Source organism: Giraffa tippelskirchi, chromosome 13, assembly GCF_054371585.1.
Source record: "Giraffa tippelskirchi isolate mGirTip1 chromosome 13, T2T-mGirTip1v1.2.pri, whole genome shotgun sequence".
In the NCBI taxonomy this organism is placed as follows: domain Eukaryota; kingdom Metazoa; phylum Chordata; class Mammalia; order Artiodactyla; family Giraffidae; genus Giraffa; species Giraffa tippelskirchi.
In genome coordinates, this window is record NC_137287.1 from 73,174,376 (window position 1) to 73,202,115 (window position 27,740).

Consider the following 27,740-nt stretch of genomic DNA (forward strand, 5'->3'; position numbering starts at 1 on the left):
TCTTGGCTTGATTTGGCTGCAGGGTGTTTAGTAGCTAGAGTTTTAGAAATGTTGCATCTTTGTCTTTCTCTGTATTAGCCGGAGGTTCAGCTAATGGAAGCACTTACTGATGATTGAATGTGAGCTGAGGCAGGTGACTCCAACATAACATCTGTCATGTTGCTTCTAATCCATTTCTTCTCCTCTCTTTTAAATAGGGCTTGGAACAATAAATATAATCAACAGATTTAAAAGTGTGCTCGAGGCTGATCAGAGGTTTTATATTCAAAGAGGCATTGAATTTGGCACTGGCCAGAAAGTTCCTGAGAGCAGCAGTTTTGCACCATTTCCTCAAAAAATGAAGAGCAGAGATGAAGCTGAGACAATCAGGTATGTCACTGTGCAGTCTAGGTCTTTCCAATCCCAGGTGCTCTAATACTCTGCCTTTGGAGGTTGCCCTTTTACATGGAAAGGGGCTTCTCAGAGAAACCTCATTTGATGGTCACTGTCCCTAGTGCAAGGTATTTGTGTTTTTGCCACACCATGTGGCATGTGGGATCCTAGTTTCCCCAACTAGGGACGGAACCCATGTACCCTGAATTGGAAGTGCAGAGTCTTAACCACTGGACTGCTAGGGAAGTCCTGTAAGGTACTGTAAATGGCACCAACTACTCACTATGTAAAATGGTACTGACTTGGTGGTGAGCTTAATGTGAAATTGTAAATCCATGACTTGGCCAAAAATGTGAAAGCAGGATTCCATTTACACCCAGAAGTAGAGTAGAGGTCTGTGTCCCTGGCTCTCTCATCTGAAGCCTCCCAGGTATGCTATCCACTCCCTGCCACTTCTGGGTCCACCTATTTGTTGATGCTGAGAAAGTAAGAAAAGGGATAAAGTAGCGAAGTAGCTCTTAGGATGAACAGGACTTGTGTTTTAATTCCTGACTTGTCACTGGCAGGGTGACCCTGGGCAAGTAACCTAATGTCTCTTGGCCTCAGTTTCTCCAACTGTCAAACCAGGATTAACAGAAAACATTCATTTTTGTTTTGTGGGTTCCTAAAACCATGCTGAGTATTTTTGAGACATTTAATCAAAATGTAAGGAAGATGCTATGATTGTCCTTATTTTACAGATGAGGACACTGAGACTTTCAGTCACTCAGGTCATTTATTCCTAATGTCATATCAATGGATTTGAATTCAGATCTCTTTGTTTCCACAGCCTTGTCACTAGGCTGTTGAAAGTGAAAGTGAAAGTTGCTCAGTCGTGTCTGACTCTTTGTGATCCCATGGACTATACAGTGGGTAGCCAGAATACTGGAGTGGGTAGCCTTTCCCTTCTCTAGGGGATCTTCCCAACCCAGAGATCGAACCCAGGTCTCTCACATTGTGGGAGGATTCTTTACCAGCTGAGCCACAGGGGAAGCCCAAGAATACTGAAGTGGGTAGCCTATCCCTTCTCTAGCAGATCTTCCCCACCCAGGAATCAAACCTGGGTCTCCTGCATTGTAGGCAGATTCTTTACCAACTGAGCTATCAGGCTGTTAATAGTGGGTTAAATGATCGCTCTAATCCCTCTCAACTCTAAAGTCTTATAATTTTATGATTTAACCAAAAATGAAGAAGGGGAAGACAAAGAGAAAGCAAGTGCAGGTAGAAGGCTTCCAGCCAGAGGATTGGCTCAGGAAAGTTAGCTTTTCTTGGTCTTCGTCTGTTTTTCTCGGGAGACATGGGAGATTGGATGGATGCAGAGGACAGGCAAGAGCCCAAGAATGAGAACGTTCTGCTAACTGTCCAGGCTTCACAGCAATGAGCACTACCCTCCCAGGCTCTACCTTCTTGTGAGATCGTGGCTGTGGGTTTGCTGTGGAGGACAGGCACCCCATCAATGTGCGTTCTGAGGACCCACTGCGACACTGCCCCAGCTCTAAATAAGTGAAGGGCAGCTCCTATCCCCACTCCCAAGGCAAAGAAAGGTGGTTTTATCTTGAAACTAATGATCAAACGGTTTCGCTGGTGGCTCAGTGGTAAAGAACCTGATTGCCAACACAGGAGACACAGGTTTGATCCCTGGGTGGGGAAGATCTCCAGGAGAAGAAAATGGTAACCCATTATTCTTGCCTTAGAAATCCCATGGACAGAGGAACCTGGAGGACTATAGTCCACGGGGTTCCAAAGAGTTGGAAATGACTTAGCAACTAAAAAAAGCAGCAATGATCAAAGTGTCTACACCTCATTTTATGTTTATGGCTTTGTATTGTTTTCCTTATAGAAGTCCCCTACTTCTGCTGATTACATAGTCTTCAGGTATGGCAAGGCTAATCTTATTCTGACATTTTTGTTCATGAGAATGCAAGTCATTGAAATAGACTGAAGTAGGGCTCCTTGGCTTTAAAAAACATGGACTTGTTTTAAAGTAATGTTGAATTCAAGTCATTTTTCTAGACTCTTCAATAGCTTCCAGAAATAAGGTTCAGAAAACTCACCCATTAGCTGTGCGATTTTTACCAAACTGTGGAAGGCACTATGGAAGGTTTTTGTATTCCTCTAAAAAATGACTCTAGTGTTTTTCCAGTAAATGGTTGATACCTATGAAGCTCTTATTTAGGGCTGATCCATGGTCAGTGAGTTTGTTGATAATAGGATTAGTTAGAAGGAATGTAGCCTCAAGTACAAAATGTCCCTCTTCAAAAGAAAACACTAAAATTACCCCTTTGGGGGGACTTCCCTGACCATCCAGTAGTTAAGACGTTGCCTTCCATTGCAGGGGTTGTGGGCCTGATCCCTGGTTGGGGAGCTAAGACCCCACATGCTCCATGGCCACCAAAAAAACATAAAAAACATACTGTAACAAGTTCAATCAAGACTTTAAAAATGGCCCACATTAAAAAAATCTAAAAAAAAAATTGCCCTTTTGTTTTTTCTCTTTAAATAGCAATTATCAACATAAATGCCCTGATACAAGCCAAGGAGTTTTTCTCCAAAAGTTATTCTTCCCCCCAAGAAAGGTTTTAACTTATGCTTAAGTCTGTGTAAAGTTTCTCATAATTAGTAGTGTTCTATTATTTTATCATGGAAACCAAAATCCTCTTCAGAGAACACATGTAAAACTGACAAAATCTCAATCATTGTTAGTTTTGGATGCTTGTAGAAAGTGAAAGAGGAGAGTGAAAAAGTTGGCTTAAAGCTTAACATTCAGAAAACTAAGATCATAGCATCTGGTCCCATCACTTCATGGGAAATAGATGGGGAAACAGTGGAAACAGTGTCAGACTTGATTTTTTGGGGCTCCAAAATCACTGCTGATGGTGATTGCAGCCATGAAATTAAAAGATGCTTACTCCTTGAAAAGAAGGTTATGGCCAACCTAGATAGCATATTTAAAAGCAGAGATATTACTTTGCCAACAAAAGTCCGTCTAGTCAAGGCTATGCTTTTTCCAGTGGCCATGTATGGATGTGAGAGTTGGATGGTGAAGAAAGCTGAGCACCGCAGAATTGATGCTTTTGAACTGTGGTGTTGGAGAAGACTCTTGAGAGTCCCTTGGGCTGCAAGGAGATCCAATCAATCCATCCTAAAGGAGATCAATCCTGGGTGTTCATTGGAAGGACTGATGTTGAAGCTGAAACTCCAATACTTTGGCCACCTCATGCGAAGAGTTGACTCATTGGAAAAGACCCTAATGCTGGGAAGGATTGAGGGCAGGAGGAGAAGGGGATGACAGAGGATGAGATGGTTGGATGGCATCACTGACTCGATGGACATGGGTTTGGGTAGACTTCGGGAGTTGGTGATGGACAGAGAGGCCTGGCGTGCTGCAATTCATGGGGTCGCAAAGAGTCGGACATGACTGAGCGACTGAGCTGAACTGAACTGAGAGATCAACTGGGGGTGCATCCCTGGTAGTTCAGCTGGTAAAGAATCCACCTGCAATGCAGGAGACCCTGGTTCAATTCTTGGGTTGGGAAGATCCCCTGGAGAAGGGATAGGCTACCCACTCCAGTATTCTTGGGCTTCCCTGGTGGCTCAGTTGGTAAAGAATCCACCAGCAATGTGGGAGACCTGGGTTTGATCCCTGGGTTGGGAAGATCCTCTGGAGGAGGGCATGGTAACCCACTCCAGTATTCTTGCCTGGAGAATCCCCACGGACAGAGGAGCTTGGAGGGTTACAGTCCATGTGGTCGCAAAGAGTCGGACACGACTGAATGACTAAGCACAGCACAGAGATCAATTGACTAAATGGGAACTTAAAAAAGAGAGAGGCAAGACAGATTTAATCATGATATAGGGTTGATTATCTCACATTTGACAAGACTATATAACTTTGTAAATAATTTAATGATCAATTTGAAAACTTTACAGGAAGTGTTTAAATTATGGATGATGCAAATGTATATATATTGAATTTTTAAAAAAGCAGTTATCTGGAATACTAGGTGAAAGGATACTTGGACATTGTGGTAAAATTTCCAATGATTATATGCAGATGCAAAAAGGTGGCACCCCACTCCAGTACTCTTGCCTGGAAAATCCCATGGACAGAAGAGCCTGGTAGGCTGCAGTCCGTGGGGTCTCGAAGAGTCGGACACGACTGAGTGACTTCACTTTCACTTTTCACTTTCATGCATTGGAGAAGGAAAGGCAACCCACTCCAGTGTTCTTGCCTGGAGAATCCCAGGGACAGCAGAGCCTGGTGGGCTTCCGTCTATGGGGTCGCACAGAGTTGGACATGACTGAAGCAACGCAGCAGCAGCAGTTAACACTCAGAAGGGAGTGAAAATAACGTGTTCTGGAAAGCTTATAGATGACCTGAAATCATGAAGACACTGAGGTAAAACTGTGTAGATACAACTATTCCCTGAACTGGGAAAAAGATGATTTCTAAATTAGCATGTCTATCCCTTTTTGGCTCAGACTATAAAGCATCTGCCTACAGTGTGGGAGACCCAGGTTCGATCCCTGGGTCGGGAAGATCCTCTGGAGAAGGAAATGGCAACCCACTCCAGTACTCTTGCCTCAAAATCCCATATGCGGAGGAGCCTGGTAGGCTACAGTCCGTGGGATTGCAAAGAGTCAGACACGACTGAGAGACTTCACTTTTTTTTTTTTCATCGCTTTTAAACGTGCATATGAAACGTATTTCCTAAATATTACATATAGATACTTGACTATTTCACTTACATCTATCAAAGTTTATGTATAGTAACTGTTAAAAATGAATCCACGAAAATTTTTTTTGGACATTCTTGTTGGAAAAAAAAGGCAATCCCTTTATATATGAATACAGTCTCCTTTTAATGAATAAAAATGTCTGTTAAAACACATCTAATTCAGTTAGGACAGATGAACCGACTTTACATCATGTTAAATATTTGAATTTTCTTCCTAGGAATGAAAAAGTTGTGAACTGCTTATACCAGAATAGTAATGCAGATTTTAAGCTGGTTTCCTTTCCTTGGGGAAGAGGTAGCTCCATGTACTTTGCCAAATGGGGCCAAGATATTCCTAATTCTGTGGAAGGTATGTGAACTTTTATCAGTAAGTAATTTGCAAGGTCAGATAACATGCACATACAAACGATACAGATTTTCCTTACTGGAGGATAGTTAATATTAATAGACACTCAAGGTTGCTCTTCAATAACGTGATTTTTCTATTTCCAGAGTAAGAAATTCTGTTACCTTCTGTTACCGAATTAAACATGTTATACTGTTTGTTAAGGCCAATAGGTCACTGAGATTCTGTTCAGACTCTGTTCAACTTTTTTATGCCCCTTGTCTCTCTACTACCCTTAGGAATAGACAGAGAGGAATTTTCTTAGGAATTCTCTTTTTTTATTGTTGTTGCTGTTTAGTCCCTAAGTCATGTCTGACTCTTGCGATTCCATGGACTGCAGCCCATCAGCCTCTGTCCATGGGATTTCCTAGGCAAGAACACTGGAGTAGATTGCTATCTCCTTCTCCAAAAGATCGTCCTGACCCAGAGATCAAACTCATGTCTTGTGCATTGGCAAGTGGATTCTTTACCACTGAGCCACCTGGAAAGCCCCTGTCCTAGGCACTTTCTTAATGGTGGACTGTGAACTTGAATTTTTTTCTCACAGCAGCATGAAAGTGAATTAAATACCACTCTTCTTTTAAGTCATTTTCTGCTTATATTTCTTATTCCCCTGACATGGGTAGCTTAAGAAAGTCAAAAGCCTTGAGGGACAAAACACCGTACATCTTACCTCTCTGAAACTGTAAGTCATTCAGTTGTGTCCAAATGTTTGGGACCCTCATGGACTGTAGTCTGCCAGGCTCCTCTGTTTATGGGATTCTTTAGGCAAGAATACTGGAGTGGGTTGCCATTTCCTTCTCCAGGGGATCTTCCCCACCCAGGGATTGGACCCAGGTCTCCTACCTTGCAGGCAGATTGTTTACAGTCTGACCCACCAGGGAAGTCCCTTATATCTGAGGTCATGTCATCTAATTCTTGGCTGACATTGCAGCACTGTTTTCCAACTTGTGGCTCAGCTGGTAAAGAATCCGCCTGCAATGCAGGAGACCTGGGTTTGATCCCTGGGTTGGGAAGATCCCCTGGAGAAGGGAAAGGCTACCCACTCCATTGTTCTGGCCCAGAGAATTCCATGGACCGTATAGTCCATGGGGTCGCAAAGAGTCAGACACGACTGAGACTGGGACTTGCACTTTCCCACTTTTCCCTCTCTAGCCCTGTGGGGATACATACAGTGCTGCTGACTTCTTGGCCTCTTAAAAGTAAAGCTACTATATTCCAATAGAAATTTAAAAAGAAAAAGTAGGCCTCCACCTGCAGTCTAGAACTTGCAACCTGTACCAGGTAATCGACACATCTCTATAGCAGGAAAGAGGCTGGAGGAATCGCACTTCACTTCTCCAGAGTTTTCCTCTCTTCAGGGAGGTCCAGGTTGCCCCAGCAGTTCAAAGATGCCTTCAAACAGGTACTCTGTGTGTGCGTTATTCAGCTTACCTACCTGTTCAATGAGAGGATTTTTCTGCTGTAAGACATCAAAACAAATTTTTTTTATTGGATTATAGTTGATTTACAATGCTGTGTTAGTTTCAGGTGTGTAGCAAAGGGACTCAGTTATACCTATATCCACTCTTCTCTTTTTTTCTTTTTTTTATAGACTCTTTGCCCATATAGACTATTACAGAATACTGAGTATAGGTCCCTGTGCTATACAGCAGGTTCTCATTAGTTATTTATTTGATATATAGTAGTGTGTGTATATCAATCCCAGTCTCCCAATTTATACCCCTCTCATCCCTTGGTAACCATAAGTCTATTTTCTACATCTGTGACTCCATGTCTGTTTTGTAAATAAGTTCATTTATAGATTTTAGATTTCACATATAAGCAATATTATATATTTGTCTTTCTGTGTCTGACTTACTTCACTCAGAGATTGTCATCTTCACTAAGGATGACAATCTCTAGGTCCTAGGTCCATTTATGTTGCTGCAAATGGCATTGCTTCATTCTTTTTTTATGGCTGAATAATATTCTCTTTAAATTTTTATTGGAATACAGTCGATTTATAATGCTGTGTAAGGTATTTCTCAGAACTGGAAAGTTGGTTCAATAGCGTAATCTAACAAACCATCAAGTATCAATTACTACTGCCTTTTCAATACTACTATTTTGAAATATTTGCTTTAGATTTTATTTTTACTTTTGATTAAGATCTCTATTAATCTTTTAAAAATACAACTATTTTTTAAAAATGGTTTTAGATTTACGGAAAAGTTGCAAAGTTGTTCTCAACTACCCGTCACTCAGTTTCCTCAATTATCTTCAACACACAGTTTCATGTCATTATATTTCAGGGACGTTTACATGGATTATAATTTCAAATATTAGTTCTTTACCAGTGTTTTAGTTTGTTTGCCTTTCCTGAGAGTCGCCATTTATTCCTGTGTTGGAACACTTTCGGCCTTTTATGATCATCATCTTCTTTTGGGATCTTTTCCTTCTTTCTTTGTTTTCTTATTCCCAGCTTTTTTATTCCTGTCCTCCAAATCCATTTAAATACACTACATCTATTACCTCGCAGACAACATTCAGTCATTTTAAAAATAATTTTTGTCCCTTTAATCAATTTCTTTCCAGTATTCTGTCAGCTCTTTGTTCAACTATGTGATTTCTGTTCAAGATTTTCAATTTCTGAGTTATAGTGTTTTTTCATACCTGCAATTTCTCATTTGAATTTATATTAGAGTTTTGTATTGTTTGCTTTGCTCTGTGAGCTTTTTGAAAATCATGTTCAATCATTAGCTCAAAAAGTTTTACTCTTACTTTCTTTGTTTTGTGTGTTACACTTACTTCTACTCATGATGAAGTATGTTGGATTTTCCTGACCCACAAAAAACAGGTCATTTTGGAACTTTGAGATGTTTTGAGGAATAAACTCAAGTTCTAAAACAGTGGGACTCATGTGCTACATTTTTGTAAGAAGGGGATGAGGAAGGAAATGAACTTACATTTACATATGCATAAAATACCTTTCAAGGCTTATATTAATAATTGATACCTTTGATTGCCTCTAGCTGGATAACTAGGTGGCTAAGAGCAAGATTTGGAGAGAGTCTTGCATTGCAAGCCTTTTTCTACCTCTTGAACATTGAACCATGTATGAGTTTAAACTGCCCTGGAAATAAAAAAATAATAATAAAAAAATCCTGTATGAAAAAAAACCCCCAAAACACCCAGGTCATTCAGCAGGGGGTAGCCCAAGGCAATTAGTTGCTTACTCTGTTTATTAGTTCAAGGGTGCCCTCTTTTGTCACTATAAGTGAAGTGCAGTTTATGAATAAAGGACACTGTAGAGTTAGGGGGTTCATTCTTCTGATTCTTTGATGCTACCTGGCATCTGTAAGGCTCTTATCTTCAGCCATTTCCTTCTTTATTTTTGCCATCAGGCTTCCAAGGGATGTCCCTCCTTTTCCAAGGTGCCTCTCTCAGCCAGTACAACTCCGCTCCCTCATGTTTTCCAAGCCCCTTTCTCTCCATTTCCAGGCACCAACACTCTGCCATGGAGGTCTCCCCAAAACCAATGCACTGGAACGAGAGAGTCCTGTTACTAATATATAAATATATTTTACAAATTATTGAAGGTAATTTCATATGAGGTTTTCAATCAACAGTTGACAGTTTAAGAGATATTTCGAATATTTTTCTGACTATATAAATGTACCATACTCTAAATGTTCTTCTGAAGCTTGCTTTTTTTCTCCTCTGTTTTTTTGAGATTCATCCCTTGGATATATGGCTCTCTACTTCACTGACTTTTAACTAGTGTATATTATTCCATTGTGTGACTATATGTGTCTAGTCTTCTCTTTATAGGTATTAATGTCTTTTTCTGCTATGAGTAATAACTTCTGTGAGCAGTCTCATATACAGTCGACCTTTAATCAGTGCAGGGGTTAGGGCTGCTGAACCTCTGCACAGTTGAAAATCCACATATAACGAGTAGTTGGCCCTCTGTTTTCAGGGTTCAGCATCTGTGGAATCAACCAGCTGTGTTTCTAGTACTGTAGTACTTACTATTGAAAAGAATCTGCATATAAATGGACTCTCCCAGTTCAAACTCTTGTTGTTCAAAGGGCAATTGTATGTGTTCATGCATGCATGGGTAAAAGTCTATACCTAAGGGTGGAATTTCTGGGTATCGGAATAGGAATGTCTCTACTTCAAACCATCAAACCATTTTCCAAAAGAACTGCAAAGATTTATACTGCCAAAGCAGAACATGAAAATTTGTATCCCTTTATATCCTTGACAACACTGTTATTGCCTTGGCTTTTAATTTTTTGCCAATCTGTGCGTGAAATTATTCTGATTTTGTTCTATTATTTCCAGTGTTATTGAGATGTAAATGACTGAATAAGCTTGGGGCTTCCCAGGTGGCGCAGTGGTAAAGAATCCACCTGCTAAGGCAGGAAACGCGAGAGATGCATGTTCAATCCCTGGATTGGGAAGACCCCCTGGAGGAGGAAATGGCAATTCACTCCAATACTCTTGCCTAAAAAAATTCCATGGACAGTGGAGCCTGGCAGGCTACAGTCCATGGGGTTGCAAAGAGTCATACATGACTGAGTGACTGAGTGCGCGCACGCACACACACACACACACACACACACACACATACACATACATGCACATGGTAAATAAGTTTAAGCTGAACCACATAACTTGACATGTATATATTGTGAAATGATCAACATGTAAGTTTAGTTAACATCTATCCTTTCAAATAGTTTCAGCTATCTTTCCTGTGATAATTTTTAGGATCTATTCTCTTAGCAATTTTCAAATATACAGTATAATATTGTTAACTATAGTCACCATGTTGTACATTATATCCCTAGAATGTATTCATAGTAATCAAAATTGTATCCTATTGGCATAAAAACAGACACACGGGCAAATGCAATATCATTGAAAGTCCAGAGATAACCTCCCAAATACACAGTCAACAAACATTTGACGAGAGCGATATGAAAAGTCGCTCAGTTTTGTTGGATGCTTTGCAACCCCATGGACTATACAGTCCATAGAATTCTCCTGACCAGAATACTGGAGTGGGCTGCCATGCCCTCCTCCAGGGGATCTTCCCAACGCAGGGATCAAATGCAGGTCTCCTGCGTTGCAGGTGGATTCTTTACCAGCTGAGCCACCAGGGAAGCCCACAGGAAAAAGACAGTCTCTTCAATAAATGGTGCAGGGAAAGCTGGATATTCACAGAAGAATGAAACTAGACCACTCTCACCACTCACTCAAAAAATTAACTCAAAGAATTAAAGACTCAAACATAAGACCTGAAATCATAAAACTCCTAGAAGGAAACAAAGAAAAAGCTCTTTGACATTAATCTTGGTTATGATTTTTCAGAGATGACACCTACAGCCCAAACACAAAAGTAAGATAAATAAGTGAGATGACTCCAAACTAAAAAGCTTCTGCACCACAAAAGAATCAGCAAAATGAAAAAGCAACCTACCAAATGGGAGAAAATATTTGCAAATAAAACCTCTAAGAAGGAGTTAATAGCTAAAATATATAAGGAACTCATACAACTCAATACCAAAAAACAATGATTTTAAAATTGAATAAATAGAGGAACTGAATAGATATTTTCCAAAAGACAACTTACAAATGGCCAACAGGTACACAAAAAGATGCTCAACATCACTCATCATCAGGGAAATGCAAATCAAAACCACAAGGTATCACCTCACACCTGTAAAAATGACAGTTCCCAAAATGACAAAAGATAACAAGTGTTGATGAGGATGTGGGGAAAAGGGAACCCTGGTGTACTGTTGGTAGGAATATGAATTAGTGAAGTTACTCTGGCAAACAGTATGGAAGTTCCTCAAAAAATTAAAAATAGAACTACCATATGATCCAACAATTCAACTTCTGGGTATATATCGAAAGAAACAAAACTGGTTATTTCAAAGAGATAGCTACACATCCCATGTTGATTAGAGCATTACTTACAATAGCTAAGACATGGAAGCAACCTAAGTGTCCATTCATGGATGAATGATATAGAAAATGTGATATCTAGACAGACAGATAATGAAATAATAGTTAATACTGAGCCAAAAAAAAAAAGGAAATCCTGCCATTTGCAACATCATGGATGCACCTTAAGGGCATTATACTAAGTGAAATAAGTCAGACAGAGAAAGACAAATACTATATGGTATCACTTATATGTGGAATCTAAAAGAACAAATTCAGAGAACAGAAGTGATCGGAGGAAATGGGTGAAGGTGGTCAAAAAGTACAACTTCCAATTACAAGATAAATTACTCTGATTTTAAACAGAGCAATCCTTGTTACATGTGAGACTGGGCGTTTTTCATATATCTATACATATTGTTGTTGTTCAGTCGCTCAGTTGTGTCTGACTCCTTGTGACCCTATGGACTGGTGCAGCATGCCACGCTTCCCTGTCCTTCACAATCTCCTGGAGTTTGCTCAAACCCATATTTCTATTTATGCTTCCTTTCCTGTGAGTTTTTCATCAGACTCTTATGCTTACTTTTCCATTTGATTCTCTTTTTATTGATGTGTAGAAATTCTTTACATATTTATGACCCTTATTTTTCAGGTATTGTAGGTTAAAATATCTTTCCCAGTCTATGCCACCTCTTTCTCTACATGTTGTCTTTTGATTCATGGAATCAATTTTAAATAAATTTTAATATAGTCAAGTTTATCTCTCTTAAAGTTTGCACTTCTTACAGCTTACTTTAACAAGTATACCCTAACTGTCAGTCACAAAGTTATTTGCCAATATTTTCTTCTATCAATTTTTAAGTATTTTGTCATATTCAAGCTAGAATTGACTTTTCTATATCGTGTAAGAGCTAGGTATTTATTGATTTCATATGCATAATCAGCTGACTTGGTTATTCAGAGACCTACACTTTCCTTCCCACTGATTTTAAATGTCAACACAGTTATAAAGCGAGTTCCCACATGTATGTCGTCTATCTCTAAGCTCTCTATTCTGTGCCATTGGTCTATTTGCCTTTCTCATAAATTTAAGGCACTTCAATGCCTTGTCCTTTTCAGCCACCCTTGAAACCTGGTGTCTTATATTCCTGATACAAGCCACGATGGTGTGATTGCTCACCTAGAGTCAGACATCCTGGAGTGCAAAGTCAAGCGGGCCTTAGGAAGCATCACTACAAACAAAGCTAGTCTAGGTGATGGGATTCCTGCTGAGCTGTTTCAAATCCTAAAAGATGATGATGTTAAAGTGTTGCACTCAGTATGCCAGCAAATTTGGAAAACTCAGCAGTGGCTTCAAGACTGGAAAAGGTCAGTTTTCATTCCAATCCCAAAGAAAGGGAATGCCAAGGAATATTCAAACTACGCACAATTGCACTCATTTCACATGCTAGCAAAGTAATGCTCGAAATTCTCCAAACTAGGATTCAACAGCACGTGAACCAAGAACTTCCAGATGTTCAAGCTGGATTTAGAAAAGGCAAAGACCAAATTGCCAACATCCGTTGGATCAAAGGAAAAGCAAGAGAATTCCAGAAAAACATGTACTTCTGCTTCATTGACTACACTAAAGCTTTTGACTGTGTGGATCACAACAAACTATGGAAAACTCTTAAAGACGTGGGAATACCAGACCACCTTACCTGCCTTCTGAGAAACCTGTATGCAGGTCAAGACACAACAGTTAGAACCAGACATGGAACAATGGACTGGTTCCAAATAGGGAAAGGAGTAGTACATCAAGGCTGTATACTGCCACCCTGCTTATTTAACTTATATGAAGAGTTCAGTTCAGTTCAGTCGCTCAGTCGTGTCCGACTCTCTGCGACCCCATGAATTGCAGCACGCCAGGCCTCTCTGTCCATCACCAACTCCCGGAGTCTACCCAAACCCATGTTCATCGAGTCGGTGATGCCATCCAACCATCTCATCCTCTGTCGTCCCCTTCTCCTCCCGCCCCCAATCCTACCCAGCATTAGGGTCTTTTCCAATGAGTCAACCCTTCGCATGAGGTGGCCAAAGGATTGGAGCTTCAGCTTCAACATCAGACCTTCCAATGAACACCCAGGATTGATCTCTTTTAGGATGGATTGATTGGATCTCCTTGCAGTCCAAGAAACTCTCAAGAGTCTTCTCCAACACCACAGTTCAAAAGCATCAATTCTGCGGCGCTCAGCTTTCTTCACCGTCCAACTCTCACATCCATATATGACCACTGGAAAAACCATAGTCTTGACGAGATGGACTTTTGTTGGCAAAGTAATGTCTCTGCTTTTAAACATGCTATCTAGGTTGGCCATAACCTTCCTTCCAAGTAGTAAGCGTCTTTTAATTTCATGGCTGCAGTCACCATCAGCAGTGATTCTGGAGCCCAAAAAAGTAAATATGAAGAGTACATCATGTGAAATGCTGGGCTGGACAAAGCACAATCTGGAATCAAGATTGCTGTGAGAAATATCAATAACCTCAGATACGCCATGACACTACCATTATGGCAGGAAGTGAAGAGGAACCTCATCAAGAACCTCTTGATGAAAGTGAAAGAGAAGAGTGAAAGAGCTAGCTTAAAACTGAACATTCAAAAAACAAAGATCATGGCATCCGGTCCCATCACGTCATGGCAAATAGATGGGAAAACAATGGAAACAGTGACAGACTTTATTTTCCTGGGCTCCAAAATCACTGCAGATGGTGACTGCAGCTATGAAATTAATAGACACTTGCTCCTTGGAAGAAAAGCTATGACTAACCTAGACAGCATTTTAAAAAGCAGAAACATTACTTCGCTGACAAAGGTCGGTCTCTTCAAAGCTATGGTTTTTCCAGTAGTCATGTATGGATGTGAGAGTTGGACCCCATAAAGAAAGCTGAGCACTGAAGAATTGATGCTTTTGAACTGTGGTGTTGGAGAAGACTCTTGAGAGTCCCTTGTTCTGCAAGGAGATCCAACCAATCAATCCTAAAGGAAATCAGTCCTGAATATTCTTTGGAAGGACTGATGTTGAAGCTGGAAACTCCAACACTTTGGCCACGTGATGGAAAGAACTGATTGATTGGAAAAGACCCTGATGCTGGGAAAGATTGAAGGCAGGAGGAGAAGGGGATGACAGAGGATGAGATGGTTGGATGGCATCACCGACTCGATGGACATGAGTTTTAGCAAGCTCAGGGAGATGGTGAAGGACAGGGAAGCCTGGTGTGCAGCAGTCCACAGGGTCGCAAAGAGTCAGACACAACTAAGGGACTGAACAACAAGAAGCCATAGACAGTCATTCTGTTAGCATAGGCTCATGATTGGAATTTTTAATTCCCTCTTAGTTTTTTTCTCTTCTAGTTATACCATTTACCTTATTGTGAGCCAAACTCTGCACACATGTGATTCATCCAGTGTTTCTAAATGTTTTTTAAAAATTCTAAATGTTGGAGAGTATTTTTCAGATATGTAGTCTGCTGTAGCTTGTGTTCATTTAATCAGCAAATTCTAAAATTTTTCTCCCCTTACATTTGACTACTATTATTCACATCTTAACATAAGCCCTTTCACAGTATCACAGCAACCCTCCCACCATCTGCACACATTAACCGTCTTCCTTTACTTCCAGTGCATGCCATACGGCTTGCTGGGAGAGAAAGTCGGTTTGAAGAACCTTTTGCAAGTGACATGCATCAGGTGGTTGATGAAATTGTCTGTGCCCTGCTGCCGATCATCCAGGGTGAAAATTTTGCATTTTTTGGCCACAGGTATTTAACCTCTATTTTTAATTTTTTTTAACTGTTGTTGTTGTTTTTAAACCTCTGTTTTGAAAGACATTTGGGGGACATTTTTGCACCACAGATCCACGGTTAATGTTGTCCTCTGTGTCTTATGGGATGTGTGCCTTTGTTTTAGTTTGGCTTTGATGTTTCATCACTGCTTAAAACAATGATTGATTCAGTATGGTTAAAGTTCTTCTCAAACGAGAAAGTCAGACAGAAAGAAGTCCTAGTAGGGACCAAAAAGATGGAAAGGCCTAGTGCTGAAATGAACTGAAACCTCTCCTTCAGGAGTGTGTAAATCCTAGGCTTCTCTTGGTATCTCCTCTTTTGAAAATAGCCCCAGCATGTTGGGTAACTCTGACCAGCCATGGCTCTTACAATTGGCCAGTCTGTACAATCATCTTACTTTTTTTCCCTTTTAGGCAGAAAGCATTAAGATTTCTAAAATCAAGACTCTAGCAGCAATGTATATCCCATTTATTTTTAAAATTAAAAAGGATATAAATAGTATGTATTTCTTAAGCTAAGCTGTAGAATTTTAAGGTTAAGTCATAAATATCAGAGTTCTGTCTGCCTCTTACTTAGTTCGACCTTCAGCAACTTCCTTGGGTTTCTGAGTTAAGTTTCTTCCTCTGTGAAGCCGGAATGATAATGGCTCCATTTCTGAGGATTAAATGAATAATAACCATAAATTACTTGGTATTATGGTAAGGACTCAGTACATTTTGGCTCCTGTATTATTTATATTTACAGATACGATTGAGCAAAAAAAAAAAAAAGAAAGAAAAATCTAAGTACCCATTATCCCAGATAATCCTTCAGAATTTTGATGTGGCTCCATAGTATTTTTGCATGTTGGGATCCTATTTTATATTTCTTCCTAATTTTTCCCCCCACTTAATTGCTGTGGAGATCTGTAACCACTGCAAGATGACTTTGTCAATTCCTTTTAAGAGAAGAATTATTTCTATCTTTTTTCTGTTATAAAAGCACTTTGATAACATTTTTGTAGAAAATTTAGTATATATTTCTTATAAATTTCTTAAGGACCACATGTCCAGAATTTAGATTAATGATACACACATTGATAGAGCACTTGATAGAAATTTCCAAATCACCTTCAGTTTACACTCCAGCAGCAATGACCATGGAACCGAGTTTCCTTTGTTCATTGCCTGAAGATATTTGCAAAAAAATGCTCTTGATCAATACTGTCTACAAAATATAAACTACATAATGTCTATAGCATTTCACAAACTTTTTATTCCTGGCATTGCTTTAATACTGGGTTTACCAAAAGGTTCGTTCAGGTGTTTCTCTAACATGGTATGGAAAAACCCGAACAAAACCTTTTGGCCATCCCAATATTTCTAGAAGCATTCAGGGCATCAACGAGATTTTATGTGTGGTTTATCTATCAATATTTACCATATTAGAAAATAAAACTATGAAACTTTCTAGATACTTAACATTAATAAACCCCTTATATGCTGATATAAAGAATACATATTTTATGCAAGACTATATTTTTCTAAAAAAGCACTGTGAGAAGAGTGGCACTATTTTACACTTTGGCACACATTTAATGTCTGGCTTGTTAGAAGGCAGCTAAGATTCTCTCTTTTGCATTCCAACTGTGTTCATAACCCATGACACACATGGTGTATGGAAAACTCAACTATGCTCTCATAAAAAAAATGAGAGTTTAAAAGGGAAACATTTTAGCAATATTCTAAAAATGGCTTTAACCTCACAGACCACCTGAAAAGGTGACAGGAACTCCTGGAAGTCCCCAGACTATACCTTGAAAACTGCTGATAATTATTAAATACATAATGACATCTATCTTAATTTAAATTAATTTCAAGACATGGTGGAAATCAGTACTCAATCTTAGTTTGAATTATCTAGGATGTCTTGAAACACTGCTGATGTTGCTGCAAATCATTGAAAATCTACCATTTACAAATAAGTTAGCTATTATTCAATAATGCAAGCTCTCCTTTGGTCTGTTTCATGACCATTGCTGTGTTTATGATGCTTGTTCTTGTGGACTTCTGCTGTATTACCATGAGTTTTGTAGAATAGTTATTATCATGTTTTTCTTCCCCAAATGTAGTATGGGATCTTGTACTTCTTTTCTTACCACGCTACATCTCAAAGAAAAATATAATCTAGAACCAGTACATTTATTTGTGTCAAGTTTAAGCCCTCCTCATGTAAGTAATTTCATTTTCCTTAGGGAGGGTGGTGGAAAGGAGGGAAGTGCAATGGGGAAATCAAGTCATTGTTTTCCTTTCTGATGAGTTTTGATCCAGTAGACATGGTGATGAATAAAAGATACTGTTGGTTAATGAAACACTCACAAATCTCTTTCACTGTCATCTTCTCATCTTTGCTCTGAAATGCACTTTAACTGTTTCCTGGTCAGTGACTCCACTGGCCCAGGCATCTCCAATGGAAACTATTGATTCTAAGTGTATTTTCCTCCATTCTGAGTCAGCAGAGAACTTAACTTGCAGCAAACTAACCGGATCATTCTTTTTTTTTTTTTTAATAAAAAATGTTTATTTTTGGCTGTGCTGGGTCCTCAATGCTGTGTGCAGCTTCCTCTAAGCTGCAGAGAGCCAGGGCTATTCTCTAGTTGTGGTGCAGGCTTCTCATTGCGGTGGCTTCTTTTGTTGTGGAACGAGGCTCCAGGGCACACAGGCTTCAGTAGTTGTGTCACATGGGCTTAGTTTCTCTGCAGCATGTGGAATCTTCCTGGAGCAGGGATTAAACCAGTGTGCCCTGCGCTACCAAGGCAGATTCTTTTCCCTTGGTCAGGTACTCCTGTCTGTTATCAGGTGATATTCTGTAAGCACTTCTGTGTCTGAAGGTATATTCCTGATGTATCTGTGGGGAGAGATGTACTCCACGTCCACCTACGTCTCCGCCATCTTGTTCTCCCCACAAGGCAGATTCTTAACCCCTGGACCACCAGGAAAGCCCTGATCAGAGAATTCTCAAAATCACCAAAAGGGAGAGTAGAGAGCGTTCAGTGTCTGAACAGGAGCTTTAAATGAAATGTCAGACTAATGTTTTTACTGTTTCATGTCAAAGGTCCCACATTGTTTCCTCAAAGATAATTTGTGTGAAGAAAAAATTGCCTTTGAACTAAAGAAAATGGGAGGCATCCCTGAGGATTTTTTTGATGATGGGAAACTGAGTCAAGAAGCTATTACCAGAGTGTTAAAAGATCTTCACATTTTGAGTGATGTCATGTAAGTCATTGAGGCACGTTTTTTCTTTTTTTTTTAATAATTATCTATGGAAGACGCAGGCTGGCCATTCTCTGAGGATGCTTATTCAGGAAGGCAGAGTTTGACTTGTTTTCTTTTGAGGCCCACCTGTGATATTTTTGCCGTGTTAAAATGGAGCCTGGGCATGGAAATTACATCAATCAAGGATGAACAGGGCATCTTTATTTTTAAAAAAAAATGTGGTTCAATGTGTGTTGGGTTGGTCAAAAGTTTGTTTGAGTTTTTCCATAAGATCTTACAAAATCCCCAGGTGAACTTTTTGGCCAATATAGTATGCTTTATCACATAAAAAACATATGCTGAATAAATTACTAATGTCGAAGGATGCTCATCTTCTTAGGGGAACAGCAGAAGGGGATCCCTACTTATTAAATATGTGGAGGTGATCCAGGACAAGGGAGTGGTTTGCTTCTTGGGGGAATTTTGTTCCAGAACTCATTTGGCTCCATGACACCTGACTATTTCTGTCTCCTGAGAGGTCTCACTGACATTTGATTCTTCTAATGGGGCTGAAGTCCTAATGTTCCAGATACTGGCCCTAATAAACTGAAACCTCAAGGTTCTCCCTTTTCTAACCTCCCCACAGCAGGTCCTGTGGGGCCAGCATTTCGCCCTCAGTCACTATTATATACCATCATGCATTTCTTCAGTTATGTCTGGCTCTTGTCTCCTTTGGGGAGGAGCCGGACACATGGGTCTGTGTTCCTTTTCTTTCTGCCACAAAGCCTGGAACTGAACCTAGGGCCTCCATAGGCAGTGCCTGTGAGTAGAAGTTTATACAAAGAGCTTTAAAAAAGAAAAAAAGTGGAGCAGACTTGAAGCCCCTTGAGAATAGAGACAATCCTGTTCATTTTTATCACATCTCTGCGTTCATGCCAATGCCCACCTCTACTCCACCACTAGGGGCACCGGCTGCCCTGGTCTGTCATCTCTCTCCATTTCTATCCCAACCGTCTGAGCAAATGTGGTCCCCACAGGGCTGTGCTGTCTGTGTTCCTGGCTTAGCATAGAGTCAGAATCCAAGAAACACCAGTCCAAGTCCGACATCCCCTACCCCCACCAGAGGAAACGTAATCCAAAGCACTGTGGCCATTCAGTGAAATAGTGTAGGCAAAAGCTGCTTTTTAATTAAGCCTCGCACAAACATGCCTTCTGTAGAGGCTGCTCACCAGGATCCAGACCCCTGGCCTAGTGGCCGTGAGATTCAGACCCAGGGTTCCGTCTCTCAGAGGAAGGGATGCTGAGAGTAAATACCCTCAAGGTGTGGTGGGTGAGGATGAAAGGAGGTTGTGTTTAGGAGACGGCATAGATATGGCACATAACAAACCACCCTCGATTTTTAAAAATCCAACCCAACAATTCACTACCAGAGGCTTGGTGACTTTCGGGAATTAACTTTTGTTAAGAAGACCCCTGAGTGTTGGAAAGGGAGCCAAGGTTCAACAACAGATCCCAAGAGAAATTGAAATAGAGAAGTTCATGACTCACAGGTCATGGAGGAAGTCCACGGCGCACCTAGGGGGGCCGCACGGGGAGGTCAAGGCCGACTGAGAGGCAGAGAGGTAGCCGGACCTGATGGACATGCCCTTAGGCGTGGTGGAGGGCTTTGGGGTTCCCGGGCTAAGTCCGGATTGGTCAATTTGAACCCCAAAGAGTGGGTTTTGGTAAATTTCATGGGAGGTTTATCTAAAAGGTACACAAGGGAAGGCTCTAGGGGACCCGGAGCAGCTAGGCCATTGGGAGGGTCACAACAGGAACTCACCCATGTCTGTGACTCTGCACGTGCTCCAGGAATGCCAAGTGTCAGGTCTAGGCTCTCGCAAGCTGCCTGGCCACACTGCATGGATGCTGAGGCGCCAATATTATAAAGCAGCTTAGCTAAACTGTCAAAAGCTCTCAAAAGAAACCTCCTCCAGACTGAAAATAAAAGTCACTCACGAGGATATTCCACTTGCAGAATATAAAATAAAAAGTTTCTTAACAGTCTCACCTTCTCCCCAGCGAATCAAATCTCAGGAGCTACTTACAAGGATTCACTTCGTCTCTCCAAATCTCAAATGTCCTAAGCTTGCTCTAGATTCTCCTCTTTCTGCTTCTGCTCCTTCCCCTTCCTCGGTCTGCTCTCCTCTCTCCACCTCTCTGCAGCACTCAGCTTTTCCCAATATACATGAAATCAGGCCTGGAATGTCTCTCCGCCCTTTCCTTGCCCATCACCCACCCCCAAGGCTCAAAGCCTGGAGATCAAAAGGAAAATCCCAGGCGGGAGGGAAGGCTTTGCAGCTCCACTTCACTCAAGCTGTCCTCCTGTCCTACTCGGACAAACACACAGTCCTCTTCTCTCTCTGGCACCCTGACGACACACACATCAGGCTGTCCGTCATCGTTCCAGGGGTCTCAGATGTTGTCCTTTTTTTAAAACATTTTTTTTTTTCCTTTTCGTTTCAGTTTGGATAATTTCCATTAACCATCTTCACGGTGACTGATTCTTTGCTCAGCCGTTATCAAATCTACTGATGAGCTTGTCGAAGGAATGCCCTATTGCTGCTGCTGCTTATTTCTAGAATTTCTTTTGGACTCTTTCTTGCAGTCTTCACCTCTCTAATGAACTTCCCCATTTGTTCACATATGTCGATCCTTCCCATGAAATCCTTTGGCATCTCCATCATAGCAACTGTCAAGCCCTTGTCTGACATTTCCAACATCTGGGTCTTATTTGAGTCTTGTGCGTGTGTGCTAAGTCACTTCAGTCGTGTCCGACTCTTTGCAACCCTATGGACTGTAGTCTGCCAGGCTCCTCTGTCCGTGGTGTTCTCCAGGCAAGAATACTGGAGTGGGTTGCCATGCCCTCCTCCAGGGGATCTTCGCCACCTAGGGATTGAAATGGAGTCTTTTATGTCTCCTGCTTTGGCAGGCGGGTAATTTACCACTGAGCCACCTGGGAAGCCCATTTAAGTCTTATTCTTTTCATTACTTTGCCTCTTGACAATGGAGTTATTTTCTTTCTTTTTGTGTTCTGTGTGCAGAACAGAAGCAGATTTATGGACATAGGGCCCCTGAGTTGATTCTGCTGATTCTCTTTCGTCACTACAGCAGGAAACCATTCACTGAGCTGGTGCTGGGTGCTGCGTTAGTCCCTAGGGACACTTGGGTAAGCACAGTCCCTTTCTTCCTTCTGCTTAGAGACTGGCTGGGGAGACAGACATTAATGAAGTCACTGGACGACTGAACAGACGAGTCACCAAGTTCAGGGTGATCTGTGAACACTTAACAAGTAGGGGTGGAGTGACATCAAGCAGGGACTCCCTGGAACATGGAGTTAGACTTGAGATCTGAATAGATAGGAAAAACTTGGCAACGGGCAGAGAGATGGCAGGGGAAGAGGGGCCAGGTGAGCACAAACCAAATGGCTTTTGTTCCATGAGTGAATGGATTTTTTTTATTGAAAGCTAGGTATCATGCATAAAACAGATATTCTATTGAAAGATATCATGCATGAAACTGACATAAATATATTTTATGATTTGAGCACATCTCTTCTGTCAGGCCATGAATGTGAGGAGTTGGGTCGATCCAGACTGGAGATGAGCTGAGTTTTGGTTTTGTTGCTACTATGGTTATACTTCAGGGCAATGGTTCTCCCAAGTTACTGTGTGCTTACTGTGGAGACTGGACTGGAGAATTTTTCTCAATTTTTGTGTCCCTCTCCAAGCTCTCCCCACTGACAGCTGTTTTTGGTCCCCTGTGTGTGATGCTAGCCTCTGGGGTAACAAGGGGAGCTCTTGGACATCCGAGCCAATCTTAAGCTTCAGTCTTAGTCAGGTCCTTTGTGTCTAGGCCTTGTGGGTGGGTCTGGTGGGTATTGGGTGGAAGTTTCCAGTCCCTCCCCAGAAGTAGAAGACTTCCCCTTGGCTTTTGTATAGAATTGGGGGCCTGGTAGCTCAGCTGGTAAAGGATCCACCTGCAATGCAGGAGACCCTGGTTTGATTCTTGGGTCATGAAGATCCCTTGGAGAAGAGATAGGCTACCCACTCCAGTATTCTTGGGCTTCCCTGGTGGCTCAGATGGTAAAGAATCTGCCTGCCTGTGGGAGAACTGGGTTCGATCCCTGGATTGGGAAGATCCCCTGGAGGAGGGCATGGCAACACTCGAGTATTCTTGCTTGGAGAATCCCCATGGACAGAGGAGCCTGGCAGGCTACAGTCCATGGGATTGCAAGGAGTCCAACATGACTGAGTGACTAAGCACAGCACAGGGGGCCCAAGACCCTTCCCATTCCTTCCCCCAGGGTAGAGGGCTAATGCTTCCACCCCTTACATCCACGGGTCTTCCCAAGTGCCCTGGGTGGGGGGCATAGAGGGGGAGTGTTTGATGCCCCTCCTCCAGCAACTGAGATTTCTGCTTAGTAGGAGGGGAGGACTTGACTGAGGGTAGAGTTAGTGTCCATCTCATGGTCACATCCAATTTCCTGCTGTCCACCTGCCCTGCAGAGATGGCTATTTCTGACCTCCTGCCTTGTTCCTAGTCTTTCTCCTGAACCCCTAGTGGGGGGCCATGGACAGGAGCCTGTGAGTCAGTATGAACTGCATCTGACACATCACCCCACGCTTGGTCCCCAGCACTTGAACATTTGTAGCTGGTTCTTTCTCACCCACATGGAGGGCAGACACCCCTTTGTCCCGTGCTCTGCCAACATGAGCCAGTCCATGTGACCCACCTCTCCTTAGAGGGGCCCAACCTTCCTTGGAGTTCAGTTTCTGGTTTGCCTTGCAAACTCAGCTTCCTGATGAGTTCAAGAATTTATGGTTTTGAAGTCTGTCAGGCTTTTTTCCTTGTTAGGCTGCAAATGGTGCTCCTGGTTTTCTACATTTCAGGCAGAAGTGGGAATTCTTGTCCAGACTATTGAAACAGACAACCCTTTCTCCCCTTCAGTCTGCTCCATACATTGTACCAAGAGGGATGACTGTCAAGTCTGGTCATCATGTGCCTTGCCCTAAATCCTCCTGCTGGCTTCCTGACTCTCTTAGGATGACCAAATCCCTTCAGGAGACCTACACGTGGTCCTTGCTTGCTTATTATTATTTTTTTTGGTCACACCACGTTGCATGTGGGATCCTAGTTCCCTGACCCAGGATTGAACCTGCACCCCTTGCATTGGAAGCTTGGAGTCCTAACCACTGGACCACAGGGAAGTCCTCTCGCTTGCTTCTTCTACCTCAATTTATCCCAATTCTCCATTCACTCATGCAACAAAAGCCATTTGGTTTATGCTCACCTGGCCCCTCTTCCCCTGCCATCTCTCTGCCCATTGCCAAGTTTTTCCTATCTATTCAGATCTCAAGTCTAACTCCATGTTCCAGGGAGTCCCTGCTTGATGTCACTCCACCCCCACTTGTCAAGTGTTCACAGATCACCCTGAACTTGGTGACTCGTCTATTCAGTCGTCCAGCGATTTCATTAATGTCTGTCTCCCCAGCCAGTCTCTAAGCAGCAGGAGGAAAGGGACTGTGCTTACCCAAGTGTCCCTAGGGACTAATGCAGCACCCAGCACCAGTTCAGTGAATGGTTTCCTGCTGTAGTGACGAAACTGAGAATCAGCAGAATCAACTCAGGGGCCCTATGTCCATAAATCTGCTTCTGTTCTGCACACAGCAACCCTCTGCCAGACAATGTGGGGGATAGCTGTTACTGCTGCTGCTAAATCGCTTCAGTCGTGTCTGACTCTGTGTGACCCCATAGACGGCAGCCCACTAGGCTCCCCCGTCCCTGGGATTCTCCAGGCAAGAACACTGGAGTGGGTTGCCATTTCCTTCTCCAATGTATGAAAGTGAAAAGGGAAAGTAAAGTCGCTCAGTCGTGCCTGACTCTTAACGACCCCACGGTCTGCAGCCTACCAGGCTCCTCCGTCCATGGGATTTTCCAGGCAAGAGTACTGTGGGGGATAGAGAGGTGGCCATTTCAGGGGAATTACAGTTAAAGATACTATATGCTGCTGCTGCTGCTAATTCGCTTCAGTCATGTCCGACTCTGTGTGACCCCATAGACGGCAGCCCACCAGGCTCCCCCGTCCCTGGGATTCTCCAGGCAAGAATACTGGAGTGGGTTGCCATTTCCTTCTCCAATGCATGAAAGTGAAAAGTGAAAGTGAAGTTGCTCAATTGTGTCCGACTCTTAGGGACCCCATGGACTGCAGCCTATAAGGCTCCTCCATCCATGGGATTTTCCAGGCAAGAGTACTGGAGTTGGGTGCCATTGCCTTCTCCGCTTCCTTTGCATAGGTACCTGTATTTCTGATGTGTTCGAGCTGTTTATTGTTGCATGGTACAGCCCCTCTGAGCAGACGCCCTATATAGCCAGCCCCATTTTGAGTTGGACTGGGTGCCCAGGTGCCACCTGACTGCATTGTTCTAGAAGTCAGAAGACCTCGGAAAATAACCTGGACCACAGTGATTCTCAGACAGGTGCTGCCACGCAAAAGTGCCATGGATTAAATAAAATAAAATAAAATAAAATGTTTGTATTGCTGTAAACAGCAAAAGGGAAGAAAGTGAGGACTGTTTGATTTAAATGAGATTATTAACAGGAAAAGATTCTAGGGGGTGTCTATTATGAAATGTTACCAACCGGCTCCTTTATATTTGCAGGTGTGACATACCCTCTAAGACTCGTCTTTCTTGTGACATGACATGCTTTTCTGGATCTGAAGATATACCAATGAATGTGGAAGGTGAAATGATTTTGATGGCTTGGGGTGTTTTATTGAGATAGCTGATGATTTCCATGCCAGAGGTGCTGGCATGCCTTACAGCACAGATATGATTTTTTAAAATGTCCTGTACTAGTACATAAATCCAGTCATGCACTTTTTTCCATACGCTACAAGGGGGTGTGTAATACCCATGCTTCTTTTTTTATCCTTAAACTATTGCCATACTTCAAGTGTCTTTTTAAAAAAAATTCATTTGTATAAAAATGGTCTGGTCAGTATAGGACACAAACGCCAAACAAAAGTATTAGTGTTAACAACAACAAAAAAACTGTCAACTGGCAGTTACATGGAGTAGAAAACAGGTCCCGGTTTTATCTAGTGTAAATGGAGAGATGTCAGTTGTGGGTAAAATGAGAGAAGGCAGGTAATACCACTGTATACTGATAGGTCTCTGAGAAATTAAAAATTCAGGATGTACAGAACATGAGACCATGGAAGTAACCCTACCACTACTGTCAGCTCTTAGAAAAGTAATACCTGGAAGTAAATCTGTGGGTGGTGGTGTCATTTGTTATTAAACACAATTGTGTTTTTTCAGCCTGGAAAGATGTAACCAGTGGAAGTTTTGACCATTTTGTGCTTCCAGGACACCACTTCTATCTTCTGGAACCTTCCAACACAAGCTTCATCAAGAATTATATAACCAAGACTCTAGAAATAACACTGCTTGCCTCTTGACAGGTATCTCCCCTTCTTGGCCTTAAAACAGTCCAGTTGATGATCTGATCCTCTTCTTCGGTTTCTCTGGGTAGCTTAGGAGTTTGTTTCAGAGATTGGACAAGGATACATTCGCGGCCATCAGAGTGATGTGTTATCTACAGATGTATTTCCCCAGAGAGCACTTACGTATCTGGGGGATGAAAGACGAATGCGTCAAGAATACTTTGGGGGGGGGGTCTTTCTTCTTTGTATTAGAATCTCATTTGAGTCTCATCCGTGAAATGTTTGTCAATGAAGTTCCTACTTGGTCGATGATTCATTTCTTCCTTTCGGTTATTCTGACAGTGAAAAGCATAGACAGGGGAAGTGCCTGAAATAAAATGACTGTTTCATTAACACACTGTGGCCCAAAGCCTGATCTCATCTTTTGAAATATAGAGTTGCCCCATTCAATGAGGAAATGTAGCCTACTGTTAAAATAAGACAGCCCCGAATAATCATTGCTGCCTGTCCTGGCAAGTTCCTGGAATGCCCGTGGCCTTCTTAGGCTCTCTTCTAAGGGGTTCCTCCAGCCTGGATTGCCTGTTGTCTGAGTGTGCCTGCTGCTCTTTAGGCAATGACCAACTGGGACTCAGGGCGACTGTCTGGAGTCTAGTCCTCGGCGTACAGAGGGTCAGGCACAAATGCCAGACCCAACAGGCTGCCTCAGCTTCATGTGTGATCATCTGAACCAGACAGAGAAAGAAAGCACACCAGTTGGAAATAGACAAGAAAGAAAAGGGAAAAAATTAAATAGGAGAATGACCTGAGTGAGAGCAATGGCAGAACAACACCGGTAGGATTCACAGATGCCTACTGCCCCGGATGGAGAGGCACCATATCCCCAGGGCTACGTGGGTCCTGCCATCTCTGCCAAGTCCCAAACCGTGTTTGTCTCTTGGAATCCTGGCTGTTCAACTGGCACCTTGATTTGTTATCTCCCTTGGTTCTTCACAATAAAGCCCCTACTTCATGCCACCAGTGTCTCTTCCTTACGGCTTCAAGTGCTTGACACAGCTTGACACACTAAAATGTCACCTTCTAAAGCACGGATGTGTTTGGGATCACATAATATGGGGTCGTATTTTTGTTGATTTAAAAATAGTATATAGAGAGTCTTAGTGAGTAAGATTAAGGGAAATACACACAAGAGGGATTTTTTAGAATGTATGTATCATTCTTTTAAATATTTATTTACTTGGCTGCAGTGGGTCTTAGTTGCAGCATGTGAATTTAAGTTGCAGCATGTGGGATCTAGTTCCCTGACCAGGGATCAAACCTGGGCCCCTGCATTGGGACCTCCGAGTCTTGACTACTGGACCACCAGGGAAGTCCCCATTGTTTCTTTTTAACAAAGTGAAAATAATATAAAATTCATTGGGGGGGGGGGTTGAGTTAGAATTCATGTAATACATTTAAGCTAAAGATAACCTCAAGAAACTATGTTCACTGTTTAGTACACACTGAACTGTGCTTTACTCTTTGGGAGGATACAGGGCTCCCTTCTGGAAGGATTGGTGCTAAAGGAATCTAGATTTGTGATTATTCATTTGAACAACAAACAGTCCACAAACAGGAATCTCATGATGCAGCGGACGCCAGGCTTTTGGGGTGGAGGTGAGGTCCACGCAGGAACAGCTCCAAGAGTTTCTGAGCCCTCCGTTGCAAGAGGGTGTTGACTTCAC

General features: G+C 42.0%; 1 protein-coding gene across 4 annotated transcripts; it reads left to right on the forward strand.

Annotated features, from left to right (window-relative positions):
- The first annotated feature begins 201 nt into the window (after positions 1–201).
- Positions 202–27,031, forward strand: OLAH (oleoyl-ACP hydrolase). Of its 4 annotated transcripts, none has more exons than XM_081553616.1 (7): positions 202–369; positions 5,369–5,499; positions 15,135–15,273; positions 17,408–17,507; positions 18,451–18,551; positions 25,232–25,314; positions 25,895–27,031. In XM_081553616.1, exons 1-7 carry the CDS (start codon positions 338–340, stop codon positions 26,032–26,034), a joined length of 726 nt encoding a protein of 241 aa, XP_081409742.1. In that variant the 5' UTR covers positions 202–337; the 3' UTR covers positions 26,035–27,031. The 4 variants fall into 4 exon arrangements, with proteins under 4 accessions (XP_081409742.1, XP_081409739.1, XP_081409743.1 ...); XM_081553613.1 differs by having other exon boundaries at positions 203–369; positions 18,391–18,551; XM_081553615.1 differs by lacking the exon at positions 202–369 and adding an exon at positions 4,608–4,810 and having other exon boundaries at positions 18,391–18,551; positions 25,895–26,416.
- Positions 27,032–27,740: the final 709 nt, after the last annotated feature.

Bases quoted from the DNA above. Each gene is read 5' to 3' on its own strand.
- OLAH (XM_081553613.1), top strand. From the start codon at position 338: ATGAAGAGCAGAGATGAAGCTGAGACAATCAG. The intron at 5,500-15,134 runs GTATGTGAACTT...CTTTACTTCCAG, and splicing joins TATTCCTAATTCTGTGGAAG to TGCATGCCATACGGCTTGCT. The intron at 25,315-25,894 runs GTGAAATGATTT...GTGTTTTTTCAG, and splicing joins TATACCAATGAATGTGGAAG to CCTGGAAAGATGTAACCAGT.